At 34.0% G+C, this 25,274-nt stretch overlaps 1 protein-coding gene across 4 annotated transcripts in view; it reads left to right on the top strand.

The window, feature by feature from the left end:
- TMEM117 (transmembrane protein 117) overlaps positions 1-25,274 on the top strand; it is a 372,922-nt gene that overhangs the window by 287,085 nt on the left and 60,563 nt on the right. For all 4 annotated transcript variants that reach the window (XM_006916877.3, XM_015593145.2, XM_015593143.2 and 1 more), the window contains one exon: positions 20,306-20,465. In XM_006916877.3, the coding sequence (XP_006916939.1) occupies positions 20,306-20,465 (160 nt within the window). The remainder of the gene's footprint in view (positions 1-20,305; positions 20,466-25,274) is intronic.

Here is a 25,274-nt window from a genome sequence, read left to right as displayed (position 1 = left end):
CTATTTCATTGAATCCTCAAATAATCCATGCATTAAGTCATTTAAGAGACCACATCACCTGGGTAAAGAAGAAAGAGAGGCAAAAAGAAGATGTTGCACATTGATGAGAATTTTTCTTTCCCAAGTCAGCTGGTCCAACATAGGCACCTCTCAACTCCCAGGTCCCTGGTTCTACTTGATGAAATTAAACACTTCATGCAGGAGAAGCTTTTTGTTTTGCATTTTCTTTCCAGAACAAAGAGCTATAATGTAAAATAAGGAGGAAATCCATAAGAAAATATGAAGTTTCTATTTTAAACAAAATATATACTGTGCACATATATTTTTGAGTTGAGCCAGAATAATTCCTGCCATAATACTTCTCAACTCATTGCTGTTCAGTTATGACTTTATTAGTTTTCATAGTCTTCCTTAGAATAATTTGTATCCCATATCTTTAAAATAAGGAGATTCAGAAATCATGAGGATTATTTATATTAATTATTGCTTTCATGGAAAAATAAAACCTAATTTGAAATGGGGAGTATTGGTCAAAGGGTACAAGGTTTTGGCAATGCAGAATGAGTAAGTTCTGGAGAGCTAATGTACAGCTGCTGACTATAGTTAATTGTGTTATATACTTGAAATTGGCTAAGAGAGTAAATCTTAAATGTTATTATCACAGGCACACACACATGTAAGGGATGAATTTATTAATTAGCTTGATCGTCGTAATCATTTCACAATGTATACATATATTGAAACATTGTGCTATACACCATAAGTATATGTAATTTCTGTCAATTATACTTTAATAAAATTACAAAAAAATAAAAAAGAAAATAAATTTTATTATGTATAAAAATAGTTTGAATATTACTATTTTTTTCCTTTTGAAAACTTAAGTACCTCGATTACCTATGAATTTTCTTATCTTAGTTTAGCTTTGAATTTTAACTCAGTAGGTACCAAAGCATTAGGTAGATATTTATGGACTAAATGCATCTGTGGCATAATATTTGATGCTAGATGTACAAACCCTTCCAAAGCGTAAAAGTGCCTCGCTATCTATTCCATTAGGTTTTAAAAAATAAGTGTTTATATTTTTGATTTGACGTTAGTTCTTGGTACTTTAGGCAATTACTGTCTATAATATATGAACAGACACATGGTCTCATTGAATAATGGCCATTCTATTTATTTCAATAGTTTGAAAGGCTTGTAGCTCATATGGCTGATTATGAAGTTTCATTCACTTATGAAAAAATTTTTTTTCTTCTTCCCTGATGACATATGGTGTGTATTCTAGAAAAATACTTTTAACATTAAAGCATCACCAGGGAAAAAAAGATTAGAGTGTTTTGACATTTCTTTTATGTAAACTTTTACAGGAGAAAAAATCAACCTTGTTAGATGAAAGAATCTATATTTATTTAAACTCTTTTGAAGAAACATTAAAGATGAGTTCAAAACATTTGTAATTATATTTTACCTTGAAAAGCTTTTCACAATTCAATAGTCAAGGTTTTTTTTAGGCATCTCAATGGAGAAGATAGATTTCCTTGAGAATCTTATGTAAAACTCAGAATTTGAAAATGTGTAGCAGTGGCTGTGCCCCTAGGCTTCTGGAACATTGAGATGAATATGGTAAATTCAGCCCACTCATCCAGATGGTTCATCAGTCTGCATTTTCCAGTAGGAGAGCCACTAGCTACATGTGGCCACTGAGCATGTGAAATATGGCTAGTCTAAATTGAAATGTGCACTAAGTGTAACTTTATATATAAATTATATATATACATGAAAAGTACACAATGGATGTCAAGGATTTAGTAAAAGAAAAAAGAATGTAAAATATCACTCATAATTTAATATTAATTGTGTTGTAATGAAAATATTTTAGATATATAAGGCTAAATATATTATTAAAATGAATGTCACCTTTTTATTTTCACTTTTTAAATGTGGCTATAAGAAAATTAGATTTTACGTCTGTGGCTCACATTTGTGACGTGTTATATTTCTGTCTGTACATATAAAACATTTGAATAAAAATATTCTTCACTTTTCATATTGGTATTCTGTTATCCCTAAAGTATTTCCAAGTCATTGTTTCTTACTAAATTACATGTGAGGTAGAGCTGCTCTGATAATGAACTATGCTATGTCTTACTATGAGGTGGCAAGCCTTATCTTAAATGTTCTATATAGAACATTTGTTATCATAGAACATATTATGTAATATAGCAGCCTACAATATGAGTCCCTACCATGTGAGTTACATAAAGTCATCTCATTTACTCTTCACAATACGTCATGATGTAATTATTATAACCCCAGTTTTAAGATAAGGAAACTGGATCTCAGACAGCTCAAAAAGATAGTTGTCTAATATCACCCCATGCTTTTTACACTGTGCAGTTGCTTTTCTTATATCTCAAGACATTCCAGGAATCTTTGAAGTGATTAACTTCTGTCAAGGAGCTAGGTCAAAGTGCACTGAACTTTGGAGGTGACAATCACAATTAGGATGATTATGAATAACAGTTTATATAAGATTTCTCCAACCTTGAGTGCTGTACAATCAGTATTTAAATATGTACCTCAAGAATGACAAATCATGGCATTTAATGAAATGGACACTTTATCTAAATATTTCTGTGCGTACTTATCATTACAATGATTAAATAATAACATTGGCCATATTTAAAAAATAATATTACTCTTTGAACTAAAATTAATTCTTTAAGTTAGAGAAAAAAACATTTGAAACTAAATATATACTAAAAACTCATTATTAGATTGTTTGTACTCTAGCCCATATTTAGTACTACTAATATTTGATGAGTTGAAGAAAGAAACCTATTAGTTTATGAAATAATTTTTAGTTAGGAATCAATAGTTTCTTTAAAAAACAACTACCATGAAAATGATTAAATAAGCACATGACATTTGTGAACATTCAGAAAATTGTATTGAAACCTACTTTGACTAGGTTATGTTACTTTGTTTCACTGGCCAGAATTGGATGTGGACATCTTCCCTTTAGCTTCCACATACTTCCAAGGTAAGGACTGGTGGTGTCTATAGTGTCCTTCCATTGCATGTAGCTTTTTTGCCCAGAGGACCCAACTTAGCCACCAAAATAATCTCACAAATACCTGCAGGTTAGAGAAAGGTGAGAAAGCATTCTCTTAGGCAATTTGTAGTCACCACTGCATTTCCAATGGTAATTCCTATGAGATTGCGCTTTACAGATCACTTATGATTTTCTGACTTGTCTCCTGGATAAGGGGTGGTCTAAAGATTTTTTCGTATCTGGCCTTAGCCACCAGGTGCACAAATGTAAAGACTCCTTTCATGTTAGATAAGAAGCCAAGTGATATCAAAAGAGATTGTACCTGAGGGCTGCTGTAATTCATACTGACCAAAAGAAGTTCGTAGTAATAAAGAACTTTCTATTTTCTAGGCATTTTCTTATACTCTTTATTTTTTAATCCATAGGTCATACAATCTATTATTAGCTCCTACAGTAAATACAAAACCAAAAAAATATGTACAGTATTTACTACTTGGTATTTGGGAAATACTATTCAGAGTGAAATTGTTTTAAAGCTGGCTACTTTGATGATCATTATTTGCCACTACAATGTGTAGTACAGACTATGTAAGTTTAAAAGGAAAAAAAGACAAATATCTTTTCATGGATATAGATTAGTTTTTTAAACAAGCCTGTATCCCCTCCAATCCTCCACTTGTTTTCCAGTGAGAAACCATATGGAAATCATGGATCTGGCAGCGGAAGGAGAGGTAAATGAGCATAAACCTTGAGGTTAAACATCTTAATCAGACTCTACAAATAAACGGAAGGAAATTTTTTTTTTTTTAACAAACTCATTTTAAAATATTCTAGTTTGTAATTATGAGCTGCATATTAGACTTTATATAGCATTTTTCTTCTATGTGTATCTCTATTAATTGAATTAATCGAGTCCTTAACAGTTTTGTCATGGATTTTTAATATATTTTTGAATAGTATGTGTATATATATGTATATATAACAAAATTATACTGCATATTTGGTCCATCTTAAAATATAATTTAAAAATATCAACTAAATAAAAAATATTAATAAACAATGATCATTTATAGTGTACCTTTTTTGTTATAGAGCTATTATCTCTATCTTACAGATGAAGTAGCTAAGGCTCAAAGAGAGTAAATAACTTACCTTTTATCACATAATTAGTAAATAGCAGAGTTTGAGATTCAAACATAGGTCTGCCTAACTCAAAAACTAATATTCCATGCTATTTGGTCCAAAATATGAAACTATGATGTGGGATGTGCAAAAGAAATCTGAAAATTTTAGTACTGATAACACCAAAAGTTTGTACTTTTGGCATAATAGATGGAAAGCTTTTTGATATTGAAGATATAGCCTTTTTAGTAGTACTGCATTTACTTAAAGGTTTATATTTAAAAAGCGTGTGAGTAAAATTATCCACAGCATCGAATCATGGGAAAAATTCATATTAAAAAAATAAAGCTTAAGGAAACAGTCCAATTCAATAATAGGAACACTGATGGACAGTACTGTGCTGTTCAGTAAATCCTATCATTGATATTATGACATCTAACTGGTAAAGAAAATCATTGTAATTGTCCCAGTTGAGTGGTGAATTGAGAAGCAGGAGTCTGAAAAACCTTTACGTGTGCCAGCATTTTGAATGGAGTTTGAAACAAAGAATTAGAGTAAAACAAAATTAAAAGCAAGTCAGGATGCCCTTCTGATTGAAGTTCTGGAGTAGCCTTTTTTTTTTTTTTCCCCCTTGGCACCCTGTAAATTCATCTTATTGTAATTCTCTATTGATTTGGGTAGGAATTACAAGATAATGAACTTTGTTCAAAGTTGAAAATTACCTTGTTTAATGAAATGGAATGTAAACAGTCAATGTTTTTGTTATTAAAAGAAAATCTATGTGAGCTTCATGTAAAAGAAAAATCTATAAGGATTAATACAGTTGTGAGCCAACTTCTCCAGAGCTTTCCTGAACATTTTTATGCCAAAATAAGCTCTGTCTTAAAAGTAAGGAGAAAAAGTGTTATACTGACTATATTCAACATTCTGAAATTTGAATACCACAAATTTTTCAGTTTACACACGCACACTTTGCAATGTGTATGTGTGTGTATTTCAGTTTCTATACATTTGCATTGATAATATGTACATACTCATACACTATTATTTATTTGTTTCAGAAAACTGTAATATAGAGATAAAAAAAAGGAAACTTGCTTTTTACTTGGCAGAAAGTAGAAAACTGAAGTAGAGTTATGACTTGTTCAGGGATCCTTTGTTTATTTATTGGTAGAGTGAACCAGAAGAACAGGGAGGTTCATTCATTCCTGTTGCTTTATGTTTGAAAGAAATGAAGGAGGAGTATCTTGTCTGAGGTACAAAAGTAATCGTTAGATATGAAAACCTTTGTACTAATTCATCAAAGTATAAGTGTCACATGGCTTGTGTTCCATATTGTATAATTGTATAGAAGTTAAATTCATATGATATACCACTATTTTCTTGGTGTGAGATTAATTTTCAATATTGCTATTTTACTAAATGAAGCAGTTACCTTTATGAATGGAAACTAAGCAAGAAAGTGTGTCTTGATCGAAATTTGTGTTAATTCCTGCTCTATTTTTAATGCAATAATTCTTTTTTGAAATTGTGCTTTTTATAAGGCTATAACTTTCTTTTGCTATATCACAGAGAAAGAGTGGCATTTATAACACTTAAATTTAATTTAAATAAACTGGTGTTTGAAATAGATAACACTTTAATTTTGGAAAGTTAATGACATGGTAAAATAAATTCAGAGTTGCTTTTACCTATAACAAAGTTTTTCAAGAAACCTACTGTTTCTTTGTATGTTTATTTAATCTGATTCCTCATGCCTTTTAGAAAAGCATGAAATCAGTTCTGCACTTATTATATTAACTGTTTCTTGCATGACATGGCTCTTTTAAGGCAAGATAATGTCATCTAGATAAAAGGGCTGTTTCTGGAGATAATTAGTCATTTGACTGACCTGCTATCAATGATGCTATACCTTCTTTGGAATTTTTTGTCATTATGTGTCTCATAAGGAAAAATAATAGAAAAACACAATACTGTGCATTTATATCCTGAAGGATCACATTAACATTTTCAAAGTAATAGAATTTAATGTTTTATAACAATTCAACTCAATAATTAGAATCCCTGTTTCAGACTCTAAAATGTTACTCAATTTCATGGCTTTCTAAAGAATTTAAAGAGTTCTCAGTATACCTATATAGGCTAAAATTGACTTCATAGATAAGAGATTCCATTTAATATGATAAAGCTATCACTTTAACAGGTGATTAGGAGATAATCTATTTTTTTCTGAATAGTTCATTTTTCATCTGTTTATTTGTTCTTGTTTTCATCTCTGTTGTCTACCTAAAAAATCTCCCACTAGCTGGAATTTCAGAATCCACTCTAAGTGTGCTCTGTCACCACCCTGACTTTAAATCAAGCTTCACCCTATGGCATATGTTTTCCTCAGCAAGCACAAATGTGAACGCTGTGCAGTTATTTTCAGAATGTCCCATCAGTAGTGCTATCCTCCTCAAAATCTGTTCTCTTAACTCTGGGGCTCTCAGGAAACCACGACAGTGTTTCTGAGAGGAGGGAATGTTTGGGGTGGGGATGGAGTGAAATGCAAAAGGCTACTCAGAGATCCCTCATAGTGGAATAACACTGATGAGGAAATGTAAGCGAATGCATAAGGAGAGCAGAGATGTCCCACCTAATTGCTACAAGGGAAGCGAATGACAGCATGGGCAGCCTTTGTTGTTTAGATAGTGTATGTGTGTACGTGCATCAGAAGAACCAAAGTACTCAGAGAACCACAGAAATCTGACAAAACAGATGTGTTTCTAGATACCATAAAACCAACAAAAAGGAGAAAAATATTAAGATGTGGTTTGACGATATAAAAAAATACTAAATTTTATCATTTACATAGATATCCACTAAAAGAATTCAAAATAAACAGTAAGTAGCATATGCTAAAGCTAGTCGCATTTTAAAGCATTCTATAAACATTACCACATTTAAGCCTCACAACAATTAATTCTGTGAGTTATGTATGGATAATGTAAATTGGCCCAAAAGTGACAGAACTGGAATTAGAAACCAAACAGTATGCTTCCAGTATATGTACTATGGGAATAGTAGATGATAAACAAATAACAAAAAAGCAAAAGAAAAATATTAGCTTTGTGATTATTGCTTATTGAAGAGTAATCATATTGACTTATTTTCACATGTTAAACCAATTTTGCCTTTTTGACATAAATTCTAATTGATCATTCTATAGGATCTTTTATATGTTGCTGAATTTTGGCTGTATTTTATTGAGGGGGGTTGCATCTATATTTATAAAAAATATTGTTCTGTAATTTTCTTGTGATATCTTCATCTGGTTTGGTATCAGGGCAAGCTGGCCTCAGAATGAGTTCGGAAGTACCTTTTATTTTGGAGTAGAACATGAAGAATTGATATTAATTTTTCTTTAAATATTGAGTAGAATTTACTAGTGAAAGTCTGGACATGGGCTATACTTTGTGTTGAGTTATTAAAGTACTAATTCCATCTCTTTACTTGTTATACAGCTCTAATTAGATTTTCCATGTACTCTTGATTTAGTTCTAGTAGTTCATGTCTTTCTAGGAAAAAAGTCATTTCACTTAGATTATCTAATTTGTTGGCATACAGCTGTTTATCATATCCCCTTATAATCTTTTTTATTTCTGCAAGGTCAGTAGTGATGTCTCCTCTTTCATTAGTAATTTGAATCTCCACCCCTGCACCTCCTTGGTCAATCTAGCTAAAGATTTGTTAATTTTTGTTAATCTTTACAAAGAACCAATTTTTTGTTTCATTGATTCTATTCTTTAATCTCTATTCATTTATTTCTTCACAAAACTTTATTATTCCTGTTGAGCAAATGGCATCTATTGTTTATCACCAGGAGTAGCAATTTGAAGACTTCCATCCACTGCTTCTCGGTATCAGAGTCGCCAAGGAAAACACAGCTCAGACAAACATGAAATGAAACAATACTTTACTCACAGAGAGAAGAGGCAGAGCAAGATCACCTTCAATAGTGGGCATCAGTCTCTTATTCGATTCCCTATTGCCAGCAAGTTTCTCTCAGCAGCCAATGCAGAACAAATGGCCAGCAAGCACCCCTCTTGTGCCCCAGAATAAAGGACTCTGTCTCCTCCCTTCTGGGGACATATAGCAGTGGGGTTGGCCAGGTGCCATTTGATATACATGCTTAAGCAGAACAAAGGAGTACACATTGTATCTGAAACAGGGAAAGATATTTCCACAGGATATGAGGACTCTTTATTGCTTAGTAAGCAAGTGTTATGCAGCTGTGGGGGGGGTCTGTCAAAAGACTTCATGCACATGATTGCTTTTCTCAACTATTTTCTTCATTTCTTGCTTTGGTTTTAGCTTGCTTTTTTTTTTTTCCCTCATTTCTTAAGGTGTAAGGTTAAGTTATTTACTTGAGATCTTTCTTCTTTTTTACAACTCTAATTTATTGGACTCATGCAATTTCAACATCTTGTTACCAAACATGCAGTTAAATTCACGTGGCATCACCAAGGTTAAAGGATCCATGCACCAGAAAAGGGTACAAAAATCGTACAGTGAAAATGAAAAAAAAGGGGGGGATGAACTAATCTTTGATCTTCTAAAATCCCTAACCTTAAAAGGAAGACAGAATGTCACTTAGAGGCCCCTATTCTTAGAGAAGAAATGGAAAGTGTTTGAGATCAAAGTGCTTAAACTGTTCCTGTAAGAAATGAGGCCTGTAGACTTAGTGAAATTTACAACTTTGAAGTGGGTAAGCTTAGTTCACCCAAATTTTATGTTAAAAAAAAAAATAAAAGAAAGAAAATCCTCTTTTCGAAAACTATGTAACAGAGACTGGCAGGGCCTCAGATCCCTTCAATGGTTTTAAAATTAATCATAACATGATGATAATTTTTGAAAATCACCTAATTTCACCAAGTTATGGATAATATTCTACAATTCCCCATTGGGCCAAATCAGATATTTCTGTGGATATACCAACACACACTCAGCTCCAGAGTGAATGGCCCCTTTCTCACTTAATGATACCAAAAAAATTATAAAATTATTGTTTTGTGTATTAAACACATCATTTCTAATTTTAAAAAAATTAAGTTTTATAATTTGAAAGGAAATTTTTCCAACTACTCATGAATGTCTTGTCTTTGAATACCTGTTGAATAATTTACAGAAAGACGACTCCGGAATGACCGGGCTATCATCTTTTGAATATAATAGCAACATTTAAAAATTTCAGTGTTATCTCACATACATTATTTTATTCAATCCTCATGACATCATAAATAGGTAAGTCAGGATAGCAAAGTGTCTAAGAACTTGGCGATGGAGTCAGAGAGACTTGAGTTTAAATCTAAGCTCCATATTTGATAGCTTTGTTATCTTGGACAGGTTACTTAATCTTCCAAAGTCTAATATTCCTTATGCAAAATGAAGTGATTGATAATGTTTACCTCATAGGATTGGTTTGAGAATGACGTGAGTATATGGGTATAATAATATAATTATAACTACTTAATTACACTTTAGCTGTCATCATCATCATGACTTACTTCATCATCATCACAACATTATCATCATTTCAGAGATCAAGAAATTAACCTTGAAAACATAACTGACTTTCCTAAGTACAGCTAAATAAGTAGTATGAACCATGAATAGAAACCAGTTCCTCTCTTTCTTTTGGCAAAGTTTTCTTTTTTAAATATATAAAGAGTTCTTCTCATGGATTAGATTCTGACAAATAATCTTCTAGGAATAGGGTAGTTAAATTTAACTAAGAAATTGCATTTAAATATTAGGTAGCATTTTAATATGCTTGAGTGAGCTTTGAAAGCATCGTTCTCTCTGGTTAAATTTTAAGAAAAGACATAGATAAAGCCTTCTCTATATAATAATTTATACACTTAGAGACAAGTAGCTGGACCAAATTTTCTTTTAGGACTAATTTTGGGTTTTTAATTCAATGAGCATTTTCCTGTGAATAGATGTTCCATGGAAGCCTAGGTTTATTCTCCAATTTGGATAGGTGATGATTTTAGTTGATTTTAAGTATCTTAGATGTCAAGAGCTAAGCATTTCTTTTCTATATCTAGCTTGCAAGTATTTCCAATAGGCAATTACTTTAGTATCCCAAGAATCCTAAATTCCTGTAGCTTTATTGTTTTCTATTGCTGCATAACAAATTACCACAAACTTAGTGTCTTAAAAAAATATTTAATTGTTACATAATTTATCTTATATAAATTCTATAAGTCAGAAGTCTGACAAGATGTGGCTGATACTCTGCTCAGACTGAAGTTAACTGCCTTCATTCTCATCTGGAGCATGGAGTCCTTTACTAAGCTAATTTATCTTGTTGGCAGAATTCAGTTCCATGTAGCTATAGGACTGAAGTCCCCATTTTCTAGCTGCCTGTTTGCCAGGGCTGCTCTCAGCTCCTAGAGGCCCTCTCATATTTTTATTTGATGACTCCCTCCATCTCAGCAACAGAGAACCTTCTCATGCTTCAAATCTCTCCAATTGCCTCTACCACCAGCCAGAGTAAACTCTCTGCTTTTAAAGGGCTCATGAGCTTAGGTTAGGTCTAATCAGATAATCTCTCTTTTGATTAACCAAAGGTGGACTGATTGGTAATCTTAATTAAACCTGTAAAAATCCCTTTCGACATATAAGGTAACATAATCACAAGAGTGATAATCTCATCCTATTCATACGTTCTGCCCAGCAAGGTGGGGAGATTGTGGAAGGGTAAGGATCATTAGGGGTCATTTTAGAATTTTGCCTACCATAAGGGCCTAGGGAATCCGGAGCAAGCAAATGTAGGTTTCTGAAGCTGTCTGAATACCTATCTCATAATCTTCTGTTCTCAAACCAGCTTCCTTTCCAGCTTCTTAACTTTGGGTAAGTATCATTCAAGTTTAGCATACATTCCATTAACTTTACTTTCAAATATATTTTATATTTGTCCTCCGTATTATTACAATTTAGTTACAACCAGATCATTTATGCATTACTGCAGTAGTCTACTTTCTACTCTTTCTTAATCTGAGCTTTCATTCCCTTCTAGGACCAAAGCCATCCTACAAAACAATGATTTCGATGGATAGTATAGTACTTAAAAAACAGTCAATAGGATCTTTATTCTATAGCATTAAATCAAACCTTCTTGGAGAATTTTAAGGCCACCAGCAATGTGAAATAACCTATAAATATTCCAACCTTCTTTTGTTCTCTATCCAATTCATGTCCCATGTCTTTTGCCATATCTAGGCAGGTATATCTATTGCCTCACAACACAATATTATAATTCCTACCAATTTTATCCTTCTGCCTGAGATGATCCTTTGTCTTGATTTCTTTTCCCTTCCCTCAAGGCACCAAGTAATTCTAGTATTACCTCCTTCAGACTTTTCTTTATTCCTGATTATACTTTGATACATAATAGTCTTCTCTCTTTAAATTATATCTTATTTCCCTAATTATGTTATAAAGTACTCGAGTAGATATATTTGTGACATAATTTTGTACTAATATATAGTTGTCCCTCAAAACATACATGCTAACTACTTTCTCTTAATAAGGGAATGATCAAGTCAGAGTCAAAATCTATTACTGAGAAATATGTTCCTATAAACTGAGTGACTTGAAGTGTCTGCTCACCACTGATAAAACATACCCAAAATTGAAGGATTAAATATCTTTGCCTGATATGTTTGGGCAAAAAACTCTAATAAAACTGTAAATACTTGGCTAATTATAACCAAAGGGGTTTTAATTGAATTATCCAAATCATTCTCTGTTTTCTCTCTCTCTTTACTCATAGAGGTTCTGGGAGCAGAACACAAATTAGGCCCATATCTGAGTTTACAGAGAAAATATTTGAAACTATATTTACATCCAATTTTGCAATTTCCAAAGGAGTCTCATGTTGAAGAAAAATCCATCTTCAATCTTTATCCCATAAAACCTGTATGTATTATTTGGAGTTTAGGGCCACCAGTTCATTCTTGAAATTATCTTTCTCTCTAGCTTCTATAATATTTTCTTCTGGATCTTGCATATATCTGGTCTTAGGGGTCTCCATCCTTCTTTGGATACACCATAAAAAGAGGTGATCTTCAAGACTCTGCCCTTGGGTTCTCATTTCTCTCTCTCTCTCTCTCTCTCTCTCTCTCTCTCTCTCTCTCTCTTAAATGGTTTTACCTGAAAAATCTTATTCATTTCCATGACTCTAACAACTACTTGTATTTGAATGACTCAGAATTTAGGACCTGACCTTTCCTTGGCTTAGATTCCTATCTCCAACTGACTGTTGTTCATCCCTGCATAAATGTCCTGCCAGCCCTTTAAACTCAACAATGTGTCCAAAATAGAATTTACAGTATTTCATCCCTGCTTTCATATTCCTCACTTCAGTTAATGGCTTCATAATCCTTTTCTTTCCACACAGTCTAGAGACTTTGGAAACATCTGCCACTCTTCCCCATGCTTTTCTACCTACCCGCTACCATTTCCATATTTTCCTTCAAATTTGTCTTTTGTCTGTGTTATCCTTTGCATTGTACAAATCTATCCATCCTTTAGGTCTAATTTTATTAAACCTCTCAGCTACCCTTCATACCTGAATAAAAATAAATGACATATTTCTGGATATGTGAATAAAAATAAATCACACATAGTTTTATGGTTTTTACTTAACTTTGGATATGACTGTTTTGTACATATTGGCATCCTTCAACTGGTAACAAGTTCCTTAAGGGCAGAGATCATTTCTGTGTTCCTTCAATTTAGCTCTGTGCTTTTGGCTTAGTAGATGCAAACAAATGTTTCCTGAATTTCTCTGTGCCCTTGCACATGTTACAATATATCTTTCTCATTCAAAAAGCAATGCTATTTTGTCCAATCTTGTACATTACCTGAAACAGCATTTTCTATCAAGGGACTTTTTAAATTCTTGATGAAATTACACTTTATATATAGCTTCAAAATTCTCCACTAGATTGATCAGACCAAGGCTGACCAGACAAGGCTGATAACCTGCCTTTAAAATGCCAATAAGCAATTCTTAATTAAGTCAAACTTATGAATTGGTCCAACTCTGATCATTAGTGCTCTTCTATTTTTGAATGGGAGAGTGTTTTTTTACAGTTTGCCTTGAATTATTCTAAATCAAAGATTCTTCACCAGTGCCCCAGAGAAACTAAATATATATCTGCAGTAATAAAGCTTTAGATGCTTTTAAAAATTTTTTCCTTTAGAATTAAAGAATGAAGTGTGCCTCTATGAATTTTTTAATCTTCCATTGTGACATGACATTACTTCCATTAAGTATTTTTGTACAACTTTAGGGAATTATTTTGTTCCTGTTGTCTATTTCGTAGTCTTCTTTCATAGAGAAAAGTATTTTATGTTCATAAAGTCTAATTTCCTATATCATGTGCCCAAGGTCATCAAAAAGATACTTTCTTCCAAGGACACTTGTAGAGAGTTCCGAAAGCATTCTCAATGGACAGTCTCCTGATGGATGATAAATCCTCTTCAAGAAATGTTTGAGATGAACTCAGAACATACTCTTGGCCTTGCTTTTGACTTATGTAAACATCTTGGCTTTAACAAAGACAAAATTTTACTTGAACCTTTATTATTAACCCAGTATGTTAATTCCTCCTATTTTTTAAATCAAAGCATACTTTTGTCCTGTTCACCCCTACTTGACAAGATCCTATTTCTTATTTCTTTTAAAAGCAAATTTAACTGGAAAGAGATGTAACTCAGTATGTTTAGTTTAAAATTTCTACTTTGCATTTTTAAAAATCAAAAATATGTTTCAAGTATCATAGCTATCATTTTATTTTCCATCAGCAGTAATGAGTATGGTTTTTAATGGCATTATTTGTAGTTAATGGGCATTTATCTATAGCTCTATCTTTATTACCACTTCCATTACTTAACTTGTGGTAATATTTTATACCCAGGATAACAATTAGTAGAGTATATCTCATATGTTTCACTCTGTTGAATTGGTGAATTATTTAGAATATACAAGGTAATTTTCATTAGAAAGAAAAATTGGGTTAGTGGGTTTGCTGAGAGACGCGCAGGATTGATATGCCCATTAGGTCCAGCCAGTCTAATTTTGTACTACGTAGGCCTCTTCTTCAGAAGCTCTATAAACACTGGCAGAAGTACCATCAATTGCTGTGGAACCTGAGTTTAGTGAAGGGTAGGAAATGAATATTATCTACCCCAGGTTAAAGAGACTCATTTATTCATGCCCAGGATCCTAGACAAGTCGCAATGGTTGAGCACTGAAGAACTCTAAAGGGCATTGTTTACATAGATTATAACATCAGGACACCGTTCACACAAATTACAATCTGCATGGACAAATGCCCCAATCCAGAGGTGTCTTTTTCAGTGACCTCATTCATGGCCTTTCAGATAAAAGAGTTACCAAGTTGTTTCTTCATTTCGATTTGTTCAGTGCTTTTTGAGCTTCTGCTGTGTTCAGGGCACTTCTCTTCAAGGAGTAATAGAGAGATATAAAGATAAATATCTTTATAAACGTATCATTTAATGGGCAACATTAAAGTCTAATAATTTTCTTTATAGACTCCAAATCCCAATGGAGCCACAAACAAGATGAGTTAATAATTGCATCTCCTTTCTCAGGGATCCTATCTTAACGAATATGTTCAGGTTGGCCAAGAACTGGCAGTGGCATTTACTTAATAGCCATATGGAGAATCCGTGCTCTTTCACTAGGTTACATAGCAAATATTACCTTGTGTTCCTTCAGTGCTTCCTGATCTCAAGAATAAGAGTGACCAGGACACAAAGCCATTTACTTACCGACTTTCTGAGAAGCAACTTTGACTTCATCAGCTAGGCTACAGTGCTGAGTAAATTCACATATTTCAGGATGAATATGGCTTGAGGACCCGAGCGGTGATTGTTTTTCTCCCAGAATTGCCTTTGCAACATTGATAATTAAAACAAGCAAAATGAAAAGTGTTGGCATTCTCTCATGGCCATCTGTGACTTATGTGTGCTGGTACTTCGTGTTCAGAGGGGCACTGGGTATTTGAACTGGCTCTCAGGTTTGCAGTCAAAGTGAAGGGGGGAGCACTCTTCTGCTTATGCCTGCTTATTATATTCCCCCCTCTAAACAGCATGGTTAGAAATTATAGTATTAAATCATTTTAAATTCCATTGCCATGCCACATTTAATTTCTTGTGTTTAGTACTTGAAATATGAGACTATATCATAACTTAGTTGTAAAATTAAATTTGCTATCTAAATCCACGGATTATTTTATTGTAGTGGTAACCTTAAACTTTTCATTTTTAATAAGATTTACAGATTTTGATTTTGCTATAAGAAATTATAAAACATGATCTGATTTGATTGAGTTCCAACATTTTAACACAAGTATTTTAGAAATAAATAAAAGTGATTATTATTTCCTTTTCAATGTTAAAATAATTGTGCAGCATGATAAGAAAGGAATATGATATTTATGACTGGAATCAAAGATTATAAATGTTTTAAAGCATGATTAATAGCTAATATATTAAAACACATAAAAGCATATTTATTATGTTGAATCACACGAAATTGCTGTTTTTAGTAGGATAAAACATGGTCAAATTTTGTCAATTTTGTTTGACTCAACATATACTATATTAGTTAGGAGGGCCTACATATTCCTACTGCCTGGTTTAATCCAAATGAAGCTGTATGATACTTAGCCCTAAGTGAGTTAGCCCATAGAGAAGACCTAATGCCAATTGTTTTCTCTCTTGATTTAAGGTCGGCTTGCAGGCTATTTGCTCTGCGATATGTCTATCTTAAAGTGGTTATAGATGAAAGAAAGAAAACAAAAGTAACTAATTTAGTTACTTAAAATGGAAGTTTAATATTTTTAAAAATCCAGAAGTTAGGATGTCATAGTTAAGACTATGAATTAAACTGTGTTTTGGGGATTATCTGTATGACTCTGTCTCTGATCAATATATATAAACGACATTTGAGTAGACTGTAAAATGAGTATGTTTCCAGATGAGATCGAGATGATACTAAATATTTGAGAATATCTGCAGATTTTTTAGCTGAGGGAGGAAAGTGGTTTACTACAGGGCGAGTCCTTCTTAGAGTCAGCAGATCTATGCTCTCATCGTAGTTCAGTCACTGGCAGTCTGTGTGAAATTAGCAAGTCCCCAAACCCGTCTGGAAGCATTTCATTTGTTCACTTTACCGACAACTCTTAGTGCACATATAAATTCACACTTACTTAGCTACAACTCTGTTGTTCCCAGGAGCCCAACCCAGAGATTTGGAGTCTTTGGATTAGAAAAGCTCTGTTAACCCTTCTTGGTCTCACGTTCTAATTCCTATTAATCTAAGAAGAATTAGCAACAACTGAGGAAAAGCAAACAAATTGGAAATTTGAAAACATGAAAATGAGACTAACCACTCAAGCTGATAATTATGTATGAGTTCTTTCTGTTTGGTGGCCAGAAACCAGACAGTTAAGTTGATGAGCCAGAATGTCCTGCTGGTGCTGGCTGCAGCCTGAAAGGAAATAATCCAGATAACGATTTAATGGGATGCTTCTTAAAAAGAGAAGCTGGTACCCTCCAAGAAGCATGGTCCAGAGTAAACATTTTTTCAACCATATTGCTTAAATAAAAACCCAGAGATGTTGCATCAATGGTCAGCCTCCATGAGGTTCCATTTCCTCTGCCGTAAAAATATTCCTTTTAGCTGTTCCCTGTCAGTCATTGTCAGTCTCTGTCAGTTTTACTTTTCATTGTTAAGTGCTTCTATATGACAGTTTTCCAGTTTATACTTACAATAAAAAAGGAAAATAAATGAAATCTTAACTACGTGGTAACTACAAACATAGTAACAGAAGGGTAATATTCAGGTGCTTTCTATGAGAGGCAATGTGTACAATAGATATGACACAGACTGTCATATGTCAGCCTGGGTTTGAATCATCTTAGATCACCTATCTTATATTTTATTGTTCTTATGAAATCTGTAACCCAGGTCAGGTTATTTGAACGTTCAGTGACTCAGTATCTATAATTATAAATTGGGGATGGTGATAATAGGATTGTAGTAAGGGTTATATAAGTTAATTTGTGTAACACACTTATACCAATGCCTGGCACATCGTAAGTGGCACATAATTGTAATAGTAATTTGCTGTATGACTGTTTCCTTTATAGCAGCTTTACATGAAAGTGATTGCTTTTGTATAACCCGAGTCATGACTCTTTTAAACTGGTGTCTTTGACTGAATTATCATAGCATGATAGACTATCAGTTTTGTAAGAAGTGGCTCAGAAAATCAAACCACACGTAACACGTTTGCTTCTGTGGCTATATCTAGATAAGGTGCTGGATATAATTTTGGAAGTCGAATAACCAGTTAATGTACTTCGGTCCCCTTTTTGCTTTTCTTTTTTTCCATTCTCTTGAGACTTTATTTTTCGGGCTCTTTTTCTGAGCTGTATGCATTCATATTTAATAATTGCCATTTTTATTCTTTTTTGTAGTATTAAATATTAAACATCAGGCAAAATACCTCTTTTAATTTCCCTTCGGAGTAATAAAATATAACCAGTAACTTTTTCTTGAGATCTGCAGCAATACTCTTTGTCAAAACAGAAGTGCTTAATAAAGCCTGGAAAACACCTATGAAAAGCTCTTAGAAAGAGTATTATATATTGTATTAAGTGAAATATATCAAATAAAGCAAACAGCTGAGAGACGAAGTGGCACATATTTGGTCTTAGGAAGCTCAGGCATAAGATAAACTCCAGATATCGAAGCGTTTCAGTGATTAATTTTAATGACTTCATTCATACTGAGATTATTAGCACTAATAAGCATAACTTTTTTATAAATCTTAGACGAGGTTTCTGATTGCTCAGCAGATACTAATTCCAAACTCTCAGATTTTGACACCTAACAGTGTTCCTCTAAATGAGTATTTAATTTTACATTACCAAATTACATATTTAGACCAGTGAAGTAACATTAGAGTATGCATTCCTATGTAATCAGTTGTGCTCACAAAAGGAATTTCTAGGTGTCTCTTTGTGAGAGTGCAAGGGTGATGTTAAAAATACTAACCTGTCAGACCACAGGCTCCAACAGATAGAATGGAGGCTGGCCATGGAGCTAGAGTGAGGTACTGGAGTACTCTTGTTTCATCAGGGTTTCACACTGTAGTGCTGGACAGCAGAGGGTGAAAGGCTTTGTGAAGGAGGCTGGGGAAGCAAGAAGAGGGAGCTTAAAGGAACTGGGGCCCCAACTACTTAACATCTTCAGCCATGCAGCGCATCCCGAGGAAGTGTATATAGCATCCTTGTGGGACATCATGTGAAAAAGCCAAGCATAATGAGGCAATACCCTTGCTACCCAAAGAGGTTTGAAGAAAAATCAATATTTATCTCTCTTTCATGGATGTTGTTATATTCCTTGCTGACAAAAGAAATTGTAATTTCATTCAGATTTGCTTAAAGTTTCTCAAACTCAAAAAAACAAAAACACAAACAAATTACTTAACCTGGAGAAAAATTTGTTTAAAATCTCATTATCCTTATGTTTAACTACATAATATTTGCATTTTCTTTTTGTCAAATTGTAATAATTATTTAGAATATTTCTCATGCTCATTTAATCCATTTGAATTTCTGGAAATGATCAAAGGTATTCTAAACAGTAGTAGAGACAATCTGTAATTTATATTTTGGAGCTCATGAGTCAAATTCTTTTGAAAGTTTGTAATTTAAATGAAATGAATAAATTTTATTAGAGATTTTACTTTCCAAAATTAAAGTAAATAATATATATTTTCTATTCACTGGAGGTGAGAATCTAAGGAGGGGCTTATTATATCCAGTATATCAAAATATAACTTGTTCTAAATAAGATACTATAAAAAGAAACCCCAAATTTTGTTTAAAAATTCGCACTTTGTTCAATTTAAAAGAGAATTCTAAGATAGTTTCTGTTATTCTTTTTTGAATATCAATTATTATAAGACATTAGAGACAAAAGAAGCTTGTTAAATTGCCAAAATGGGTATGTGTCCTTCTAAGGTATTGTTCTACTTTTACATTTTTCTCCCATTTTTCTTTTCTTTTGTCTTCTTTTTCTTTATTTCCTTTTTCTTTCTTCCTTTAGATTAAAATTTTTTCAAAATTTTTTCTTTTTACAATTCAAAACAATATCCAGAAACCAGTATAGCTCTAAAGCAGACGCTTAACTACGTTACGGACAAATCTCTGGCAGGTTAAATTTTCATGGCCCATGGTTCAGATTTACTTTAAATATCAACATTAAAGATTAATTTATGTAGTTTTTGATTTTTATAAAAAACTTAATTGGTAATTGTTACAATTTTAACAAACATTTATTGAATTTCATCTACATACAATTATGCAAGATTTATAGGGGCTACAGAGATATATAAAAGAAAATCTAAGGCCCCTTGTATCTTATAACAAAGAACGTGCGATCAGACATGGTGTGACCTAGACAGGTCACTCGGCCACAAGCTATCTCTGTCAAGAATCTTATAAGGAGAGGAGGCTAGACTGTTGGCATGTAGAGATGGTTCCTCTATGGAGCTTGTCAGGCTACAGAGATGATGATGGGACCAATCTAACGATCCCTCTCTTTTGTAGAACAAAAATGGAATCAAAGGACTTCCTTACTTACTCGCCATTTGCCTTATGCTCTTACCTACATATGTCTTCTACTCTCAGTAAATGACGTACGTGCGTTGAGAGCTACACACCAACGTTCCCTTTGCAACAAGTTGCACTAATCAAGGTCATTTGTAATATTTTTGTTGTTAATTATTTGTTCTAGAATCATCTTAATGTCCTAAAGGGAAAATCTTGGAAGAGATGCTATCATATTGCTTTCTAATTGCTTTTGAAAGAAAGCATTTAATTTATTTCTTTTTTCATCTTCCTTTTGGTGAATATACCTTAGGGTCGTTACTTGGTGAGGAATAGACATTTAATATAGCACAGAAAACATGCACTCTCCACTGTCTATATTATTATGTCTAAGGTTCTCTAATGAGTTCTTCTTCCTTGCAGGACGGTTCTTTTCACTCTGACTTCTGTTGTTGTACTTGTCATTACAACTGACTGGATCAGCTGGGACAAATTGAATCGGGGTTTTCTGCCTAGTGATGAAGTTTCTAGAGCATTCCTGGCTTCTTTCATCTTGGTCTTTGACCTCCTTATTGTAATGCAGGTAAGTGTCTTTGTATTTCCCCTTCTCACTGAAGCTGCTCTATGCTTTGTTCTCAGTTTAAAAAACACGATACAACAAAAGGCTGCATAAAGCTAGAGAAGAGCATCATTCACGGTTGCTGTTAATGGGGCCTTCTCTGATCATATTTTCAACAATTCTACTGGGAGGATGAGCCAATTGGGCTTTTATGAGAGGGGCACCGAAAAATCATTGTATGAACAATTCAAGGTGGGCCCCTAGAAACCATACAGCATGGTGGTTTCCTGCCAAGGCTTCGGGGAAAAACAAAACAAAACAAAACACGAAAGACCCCCTTGTCATTTCGTAAATGGAAAGCTGCAGAGATGAGGATGATACAGAGCCAGCAAAACAGGGATAAGCAATTACCAAAGCAGCTCAGGTTTTATAGCATTTGAAAAACGGAATAATGTAAAAATGCTTTTTCTGGTTATGGAAATCATCACTTTCTTTCAGTATTCACCAGAGACTCTTCCATTTTCATATGAACAATATTTCTGCCCTGCTTAGCAAGAGGTTGTTTATGCAAGAGCTAACCAGTGCTACTTGTTTAATCTTCGGGTGTGACTGCTTTGGGGTCTTAGGAGTGTCCTTTGAAAGGGACAGAAAGAGACATGAACTATTTCTAGGCACTTTGTCTTGCTCATTACATGTCCATTTGCTAGACATTTTCTTATTGCTTTCATAAGGCAATTTTGAGTTTTTCCCTCTCGAAGCATTGTGAGTTACTAGAACAAAGGCTGCCATTGCCGAAGGGAAAGTATACTCTATTGTGTTCCAAATTTATGTGAGATGTCACAGCAGATTGGTGTTCTCATTTCTAAGGCTAAAGAGAGGCCTGTATAAGAGATATCCTATAGTGTCTTAAAAGAGAAAAACAGTTCCTAGAGTATATAAAAACTATTTTAATGGATGATAATTTAAAATACATTATTGCTTTGAAAATTATTTAAAGACATAGAATTGAATTTTTTTCTCATTTAAATATCGATTTTTTTTTTATTTTATTTCCTGTGGGATAATTTGGAATAGTGGAGAAAGCCCTGGATTTTGAACAAGGAATCATTGGCAGGTTCTAAATCTGTCTCTCACTTGCTGAAAGACTTCCTCTGGATATTTATAAAACTGAATTTATAGCACTTATGCAATAATGTATCATGTGTTGCTTGTTTAAAGGCTATTCTTAGCTCCTTTCATCTAATACTCCTAATTAATATACTTCCTTATGTGAAATATCTGCTTTGGTCAAGTGGCCACTGGTACCTATTAAAACCCATTTTAGAGTCAAAGGTACTAGTAGATAAGTAGACCACCGCCTTGTGAATTTGTTTAAATTTGTATATGTAAGAGCACAAATTTCCTGATTTTCTACTACCATCCACTACCTCCTACCTTATTTGTGTAGCTTTAATTATTCTTCCAACATGTCCAGTAAAATCAGGGACTTGAAATGGGAGAGTGTAACATTACAATTTACAGATATTATGGACTCACTCAAGAAGTACCTAAAAAAGAGAGATAGAAGAAAGGAAGGATAGGATTTATACAGGCAGAGTCAGCAGGATTGGGAAGAGAAAGACATTTTACAAGAAGGAAATGGCATGAAAATGTTTACTGACTACTAAAGCGCTGAAATGTTCAGAAAGTAACCAGAGCACAAATTGATTGAAGATAGAGAATTGTGCTGAGGAATATATCCATTTGGACCATTTTGGCTACAAGTAACAATAACCCTGCCAAGCTAGCTTCATCAAAGAGGGAATATATTACTGTGTTATAAAGATGTCCTACAGAATTAGGGGAGGGATGCAGTTGCATTTTGGGGACACATGTAACAAAGAACCAGGACCTAGCTTTTCTTTTTTACCTCTCATCTTCCCCGCCCCCTCCCCATTTCTGCCTTTTTCTCTCTTATGGTAAAGCAGCTTTTTCAGCTTCCTAGTTCACATGGAAGAAAGTGGACACAGCCAACTCCTCAGAAGGAGACCATTCTCTAGGTGTCAGGCCTAATTCCAGATTACCAGGGAAGGGATTGCAAGGACTGTATTGTTCTTTGCCCATCTGTGAGTTGTCTGGGGGTGAGGCAGTCCCAAAGAAGAGGAGGGAGAGGTTGGGCCTCAACAACCAAATTAGTAAGTGTCTAATACAAAGAGGAGTCAAAAATGAGGCCCCCAAATAAGTCTCTCAACTCTTTTTTTCTCTCCCCAACACTGCGTCAGCTAGCCAAGCCTATTGATTAGCCTTTCGCTATGTCTCTCTTGTAGCCTAACCCTTCCTTCTCATTTCTCTGCCACCATTCCAGTCCTGACTCATCTTTATACTATTATTAAATAATCTCCTTTGGAACCCTCTGCCACTAGATGTCCCTGTCCCATATACCTTACACAGTTCACCGTCATAACTTTAATAACTGAAATGCCATGTTGTACGTTCCACTTCTCAGCCAAAAATAGTCAGTGACTCCTCATTGTCCAAGAATAAAGTCCAGACTTCAGGAGCTCTCTCTGAGTGCCCTCCACAGTCTGGCCCTGGCTGTGTTTTCTCCCACGTCTTCAATGCTCTAGCTCTACCCCAGACCAAAGGGCTTGTTGCTTGGCCCTTGACCACAGCGCACTTACTCCAGGATGTCTGTGAGCCTCTTTTTCCTCCCCAGATGTATCTCTCTTCTGCTCTGCTCATCTAGACCCTATCACTGAGGACCATTTCAGCTCCCTCTCATTACAACCATGTGATTATTTCCTTCTGTAGCACTTTGTACCTGGATTGCAAATCAGTATTTTCTATAGTGCAGGAACTATAGCTTATAACTATATATCCCTGGAGGCTCCCCAGCACAGCATTTCACTCAGGCAGCAGCAGTAGGTTCAGAGTAATAACTGCTTGATGAGGATAAAGAAATGGCATTTCAGCACAGAGTCTCTTGCAAACTCTGTCCCCTTTGGGGAGCATCACGTTGAAGTTTCAGGAACTAACACAAGTGGTAAGAGAGTGAATTTAAGGAAACAGAGCCCCAGAAGGTACTCAAGGGCTTTAAAAATATATAGCAAAAATGTCCTATTAAGTCTGTAACTAACTAAACTGGAATCTAATCGATCCCATATCCACATATTTCAGACAAAAGAAAAATAGAAAAGTAGCAAAATTAGTGGAAATGGAGAGAGTACTTTCACTAAAAGATTTGTCTTCATTAAAATTACTTAAATGATTTAAAAGCAATTGATGCTAGGCTTTTCTAATGGTAGGAAAATTCAGATTATAATATTGAAAGATATTTTAATGTTTGGTTAAAAAGAAAGAAAGAAACCATTAGGATATGGTACTGCTTCTGTAAAGATTTTATTTTAACAAAAATTAGTAGGTGGATTCTGAACACTTTTAGAGAAAGTATAATTATTTGTTTTTGTGAATATTCATTAAACAGGATTTTTCTACATTTATTGTGAAAACTATTGTATCATATTTTTCTAGAGATCTAGTTAAGTCTCTAGCACTAAGGCATAAACAGATGCTAGTAAAATATAACATAACTCATATAAATCACTCATTACTACAAAACATGAGAAGTAAATTGTAAAAAACACGTCCCTCTAAGGAAATCTTATCTCAAATTCTTTTTAGTATTTATAATTATGGCATTGATTTTATTATGCACCTTTAGTTTATTACGTAGACATTTAATTTTCAGTTATATCCTACCCATTCATCTCCGCTAGATTGAAGAAAAGATATATCTAATGTATATAAAAGTTAAAAATATGATGTGTCATAGAGTAAGCAAAGAAAAAAAGTGTCTTAGGGGTTCACCAAAGAGAGACAGACAGACAGACAGACAGACAGACAGACAGAGACCAGGCTAGACAGAGTAGTAGGAGAAATTTTCAAAGACACAAGAGTAGAAGGGCAAGCAGCTAGATTTGAAAAGGCAGAACAATGAATAAGAATATTTTTTCCAGCTGGGAATAGCATCATAATCATCAAGGTAAAAACTCAGTTTTGTTCCATTAAGTTCAGGAAACATTTACAAATTCATTCTTAGTGTGCATCACATCAGGTGCAAGAAACAGAGGACAGGAGAAAGGAGATCAAAGATCACTGACACAGCCCACAGGAGTTTGTAGTTGCATAGAGGAATTCACAATTCGATAGAATAAATATGAGTAGAAAAGTAGAGATGTTTTAGGAAGACTGTTTTTATTTAGAAGCATTATTCAGGTAGAAAGTAAACAGTGCTACCTTTGCTATATTTTAAATTCATCTCTCCCACCCTCCCAGGATCTGGCTGCTATATGAAGGCTTTAGAAGAGATGAAGTTTCTCTTTATAAGATAAAGAATGTTCTGTGCTTTTTAGTATACAGGAAGAGAGAGAGTGAAAGAGGGAAAAGAGGAAGAGGAAGAAGTGGGGAAGAGAGGCAAGTAGCTTCCTCAATGGAGATTGTGTGTGTGTGTGTGTGTGTGTGAGTTGAGGGGGGGAGTTGAGTTGAGTTGAGGAGCCAGTAAAATCCTACAGTGTGTGTGGAATCCTCACACTGTTGATACATCTTTTCAACACTTCTCTTTCTTGTAATTTATCTATGTACCTGCCTAGTACCTTCATACCTATGTCTCTACATACCTCCTGTAATAAGTGAGTTCCTCAAGGAGAGGAAATATATTTTTTCAATTTTTTTATTCCCACAGCTAACTCATGTTCAGTGCACTGTAGTTTCACCATAAATATTTTGCCGAATGAAAGAACAAAGGAATGAACATAACATTATTTCAAAAAAGCCAAAGAACATGAGATTTTTTAA

Source organism: Pteropus alecto, unplaced genomic scaffold (assembly GCF_000325575.1).
Source record: "Pteropus alecto unplaced genomic scaffold, ASM32557v1 scaffold196, whole genome shotgun sequence".
Classification (NCBI taxonomy): domain Eukaryota; kingdom Metazoa; phylum Chordata; class Mammalia; order Chiroptera; family Pteropodidae; genus Pteropus; species Pteropus alecto.
This window is presented reverse-complemented; position numbering and strand designations above follow the sequence as displayed.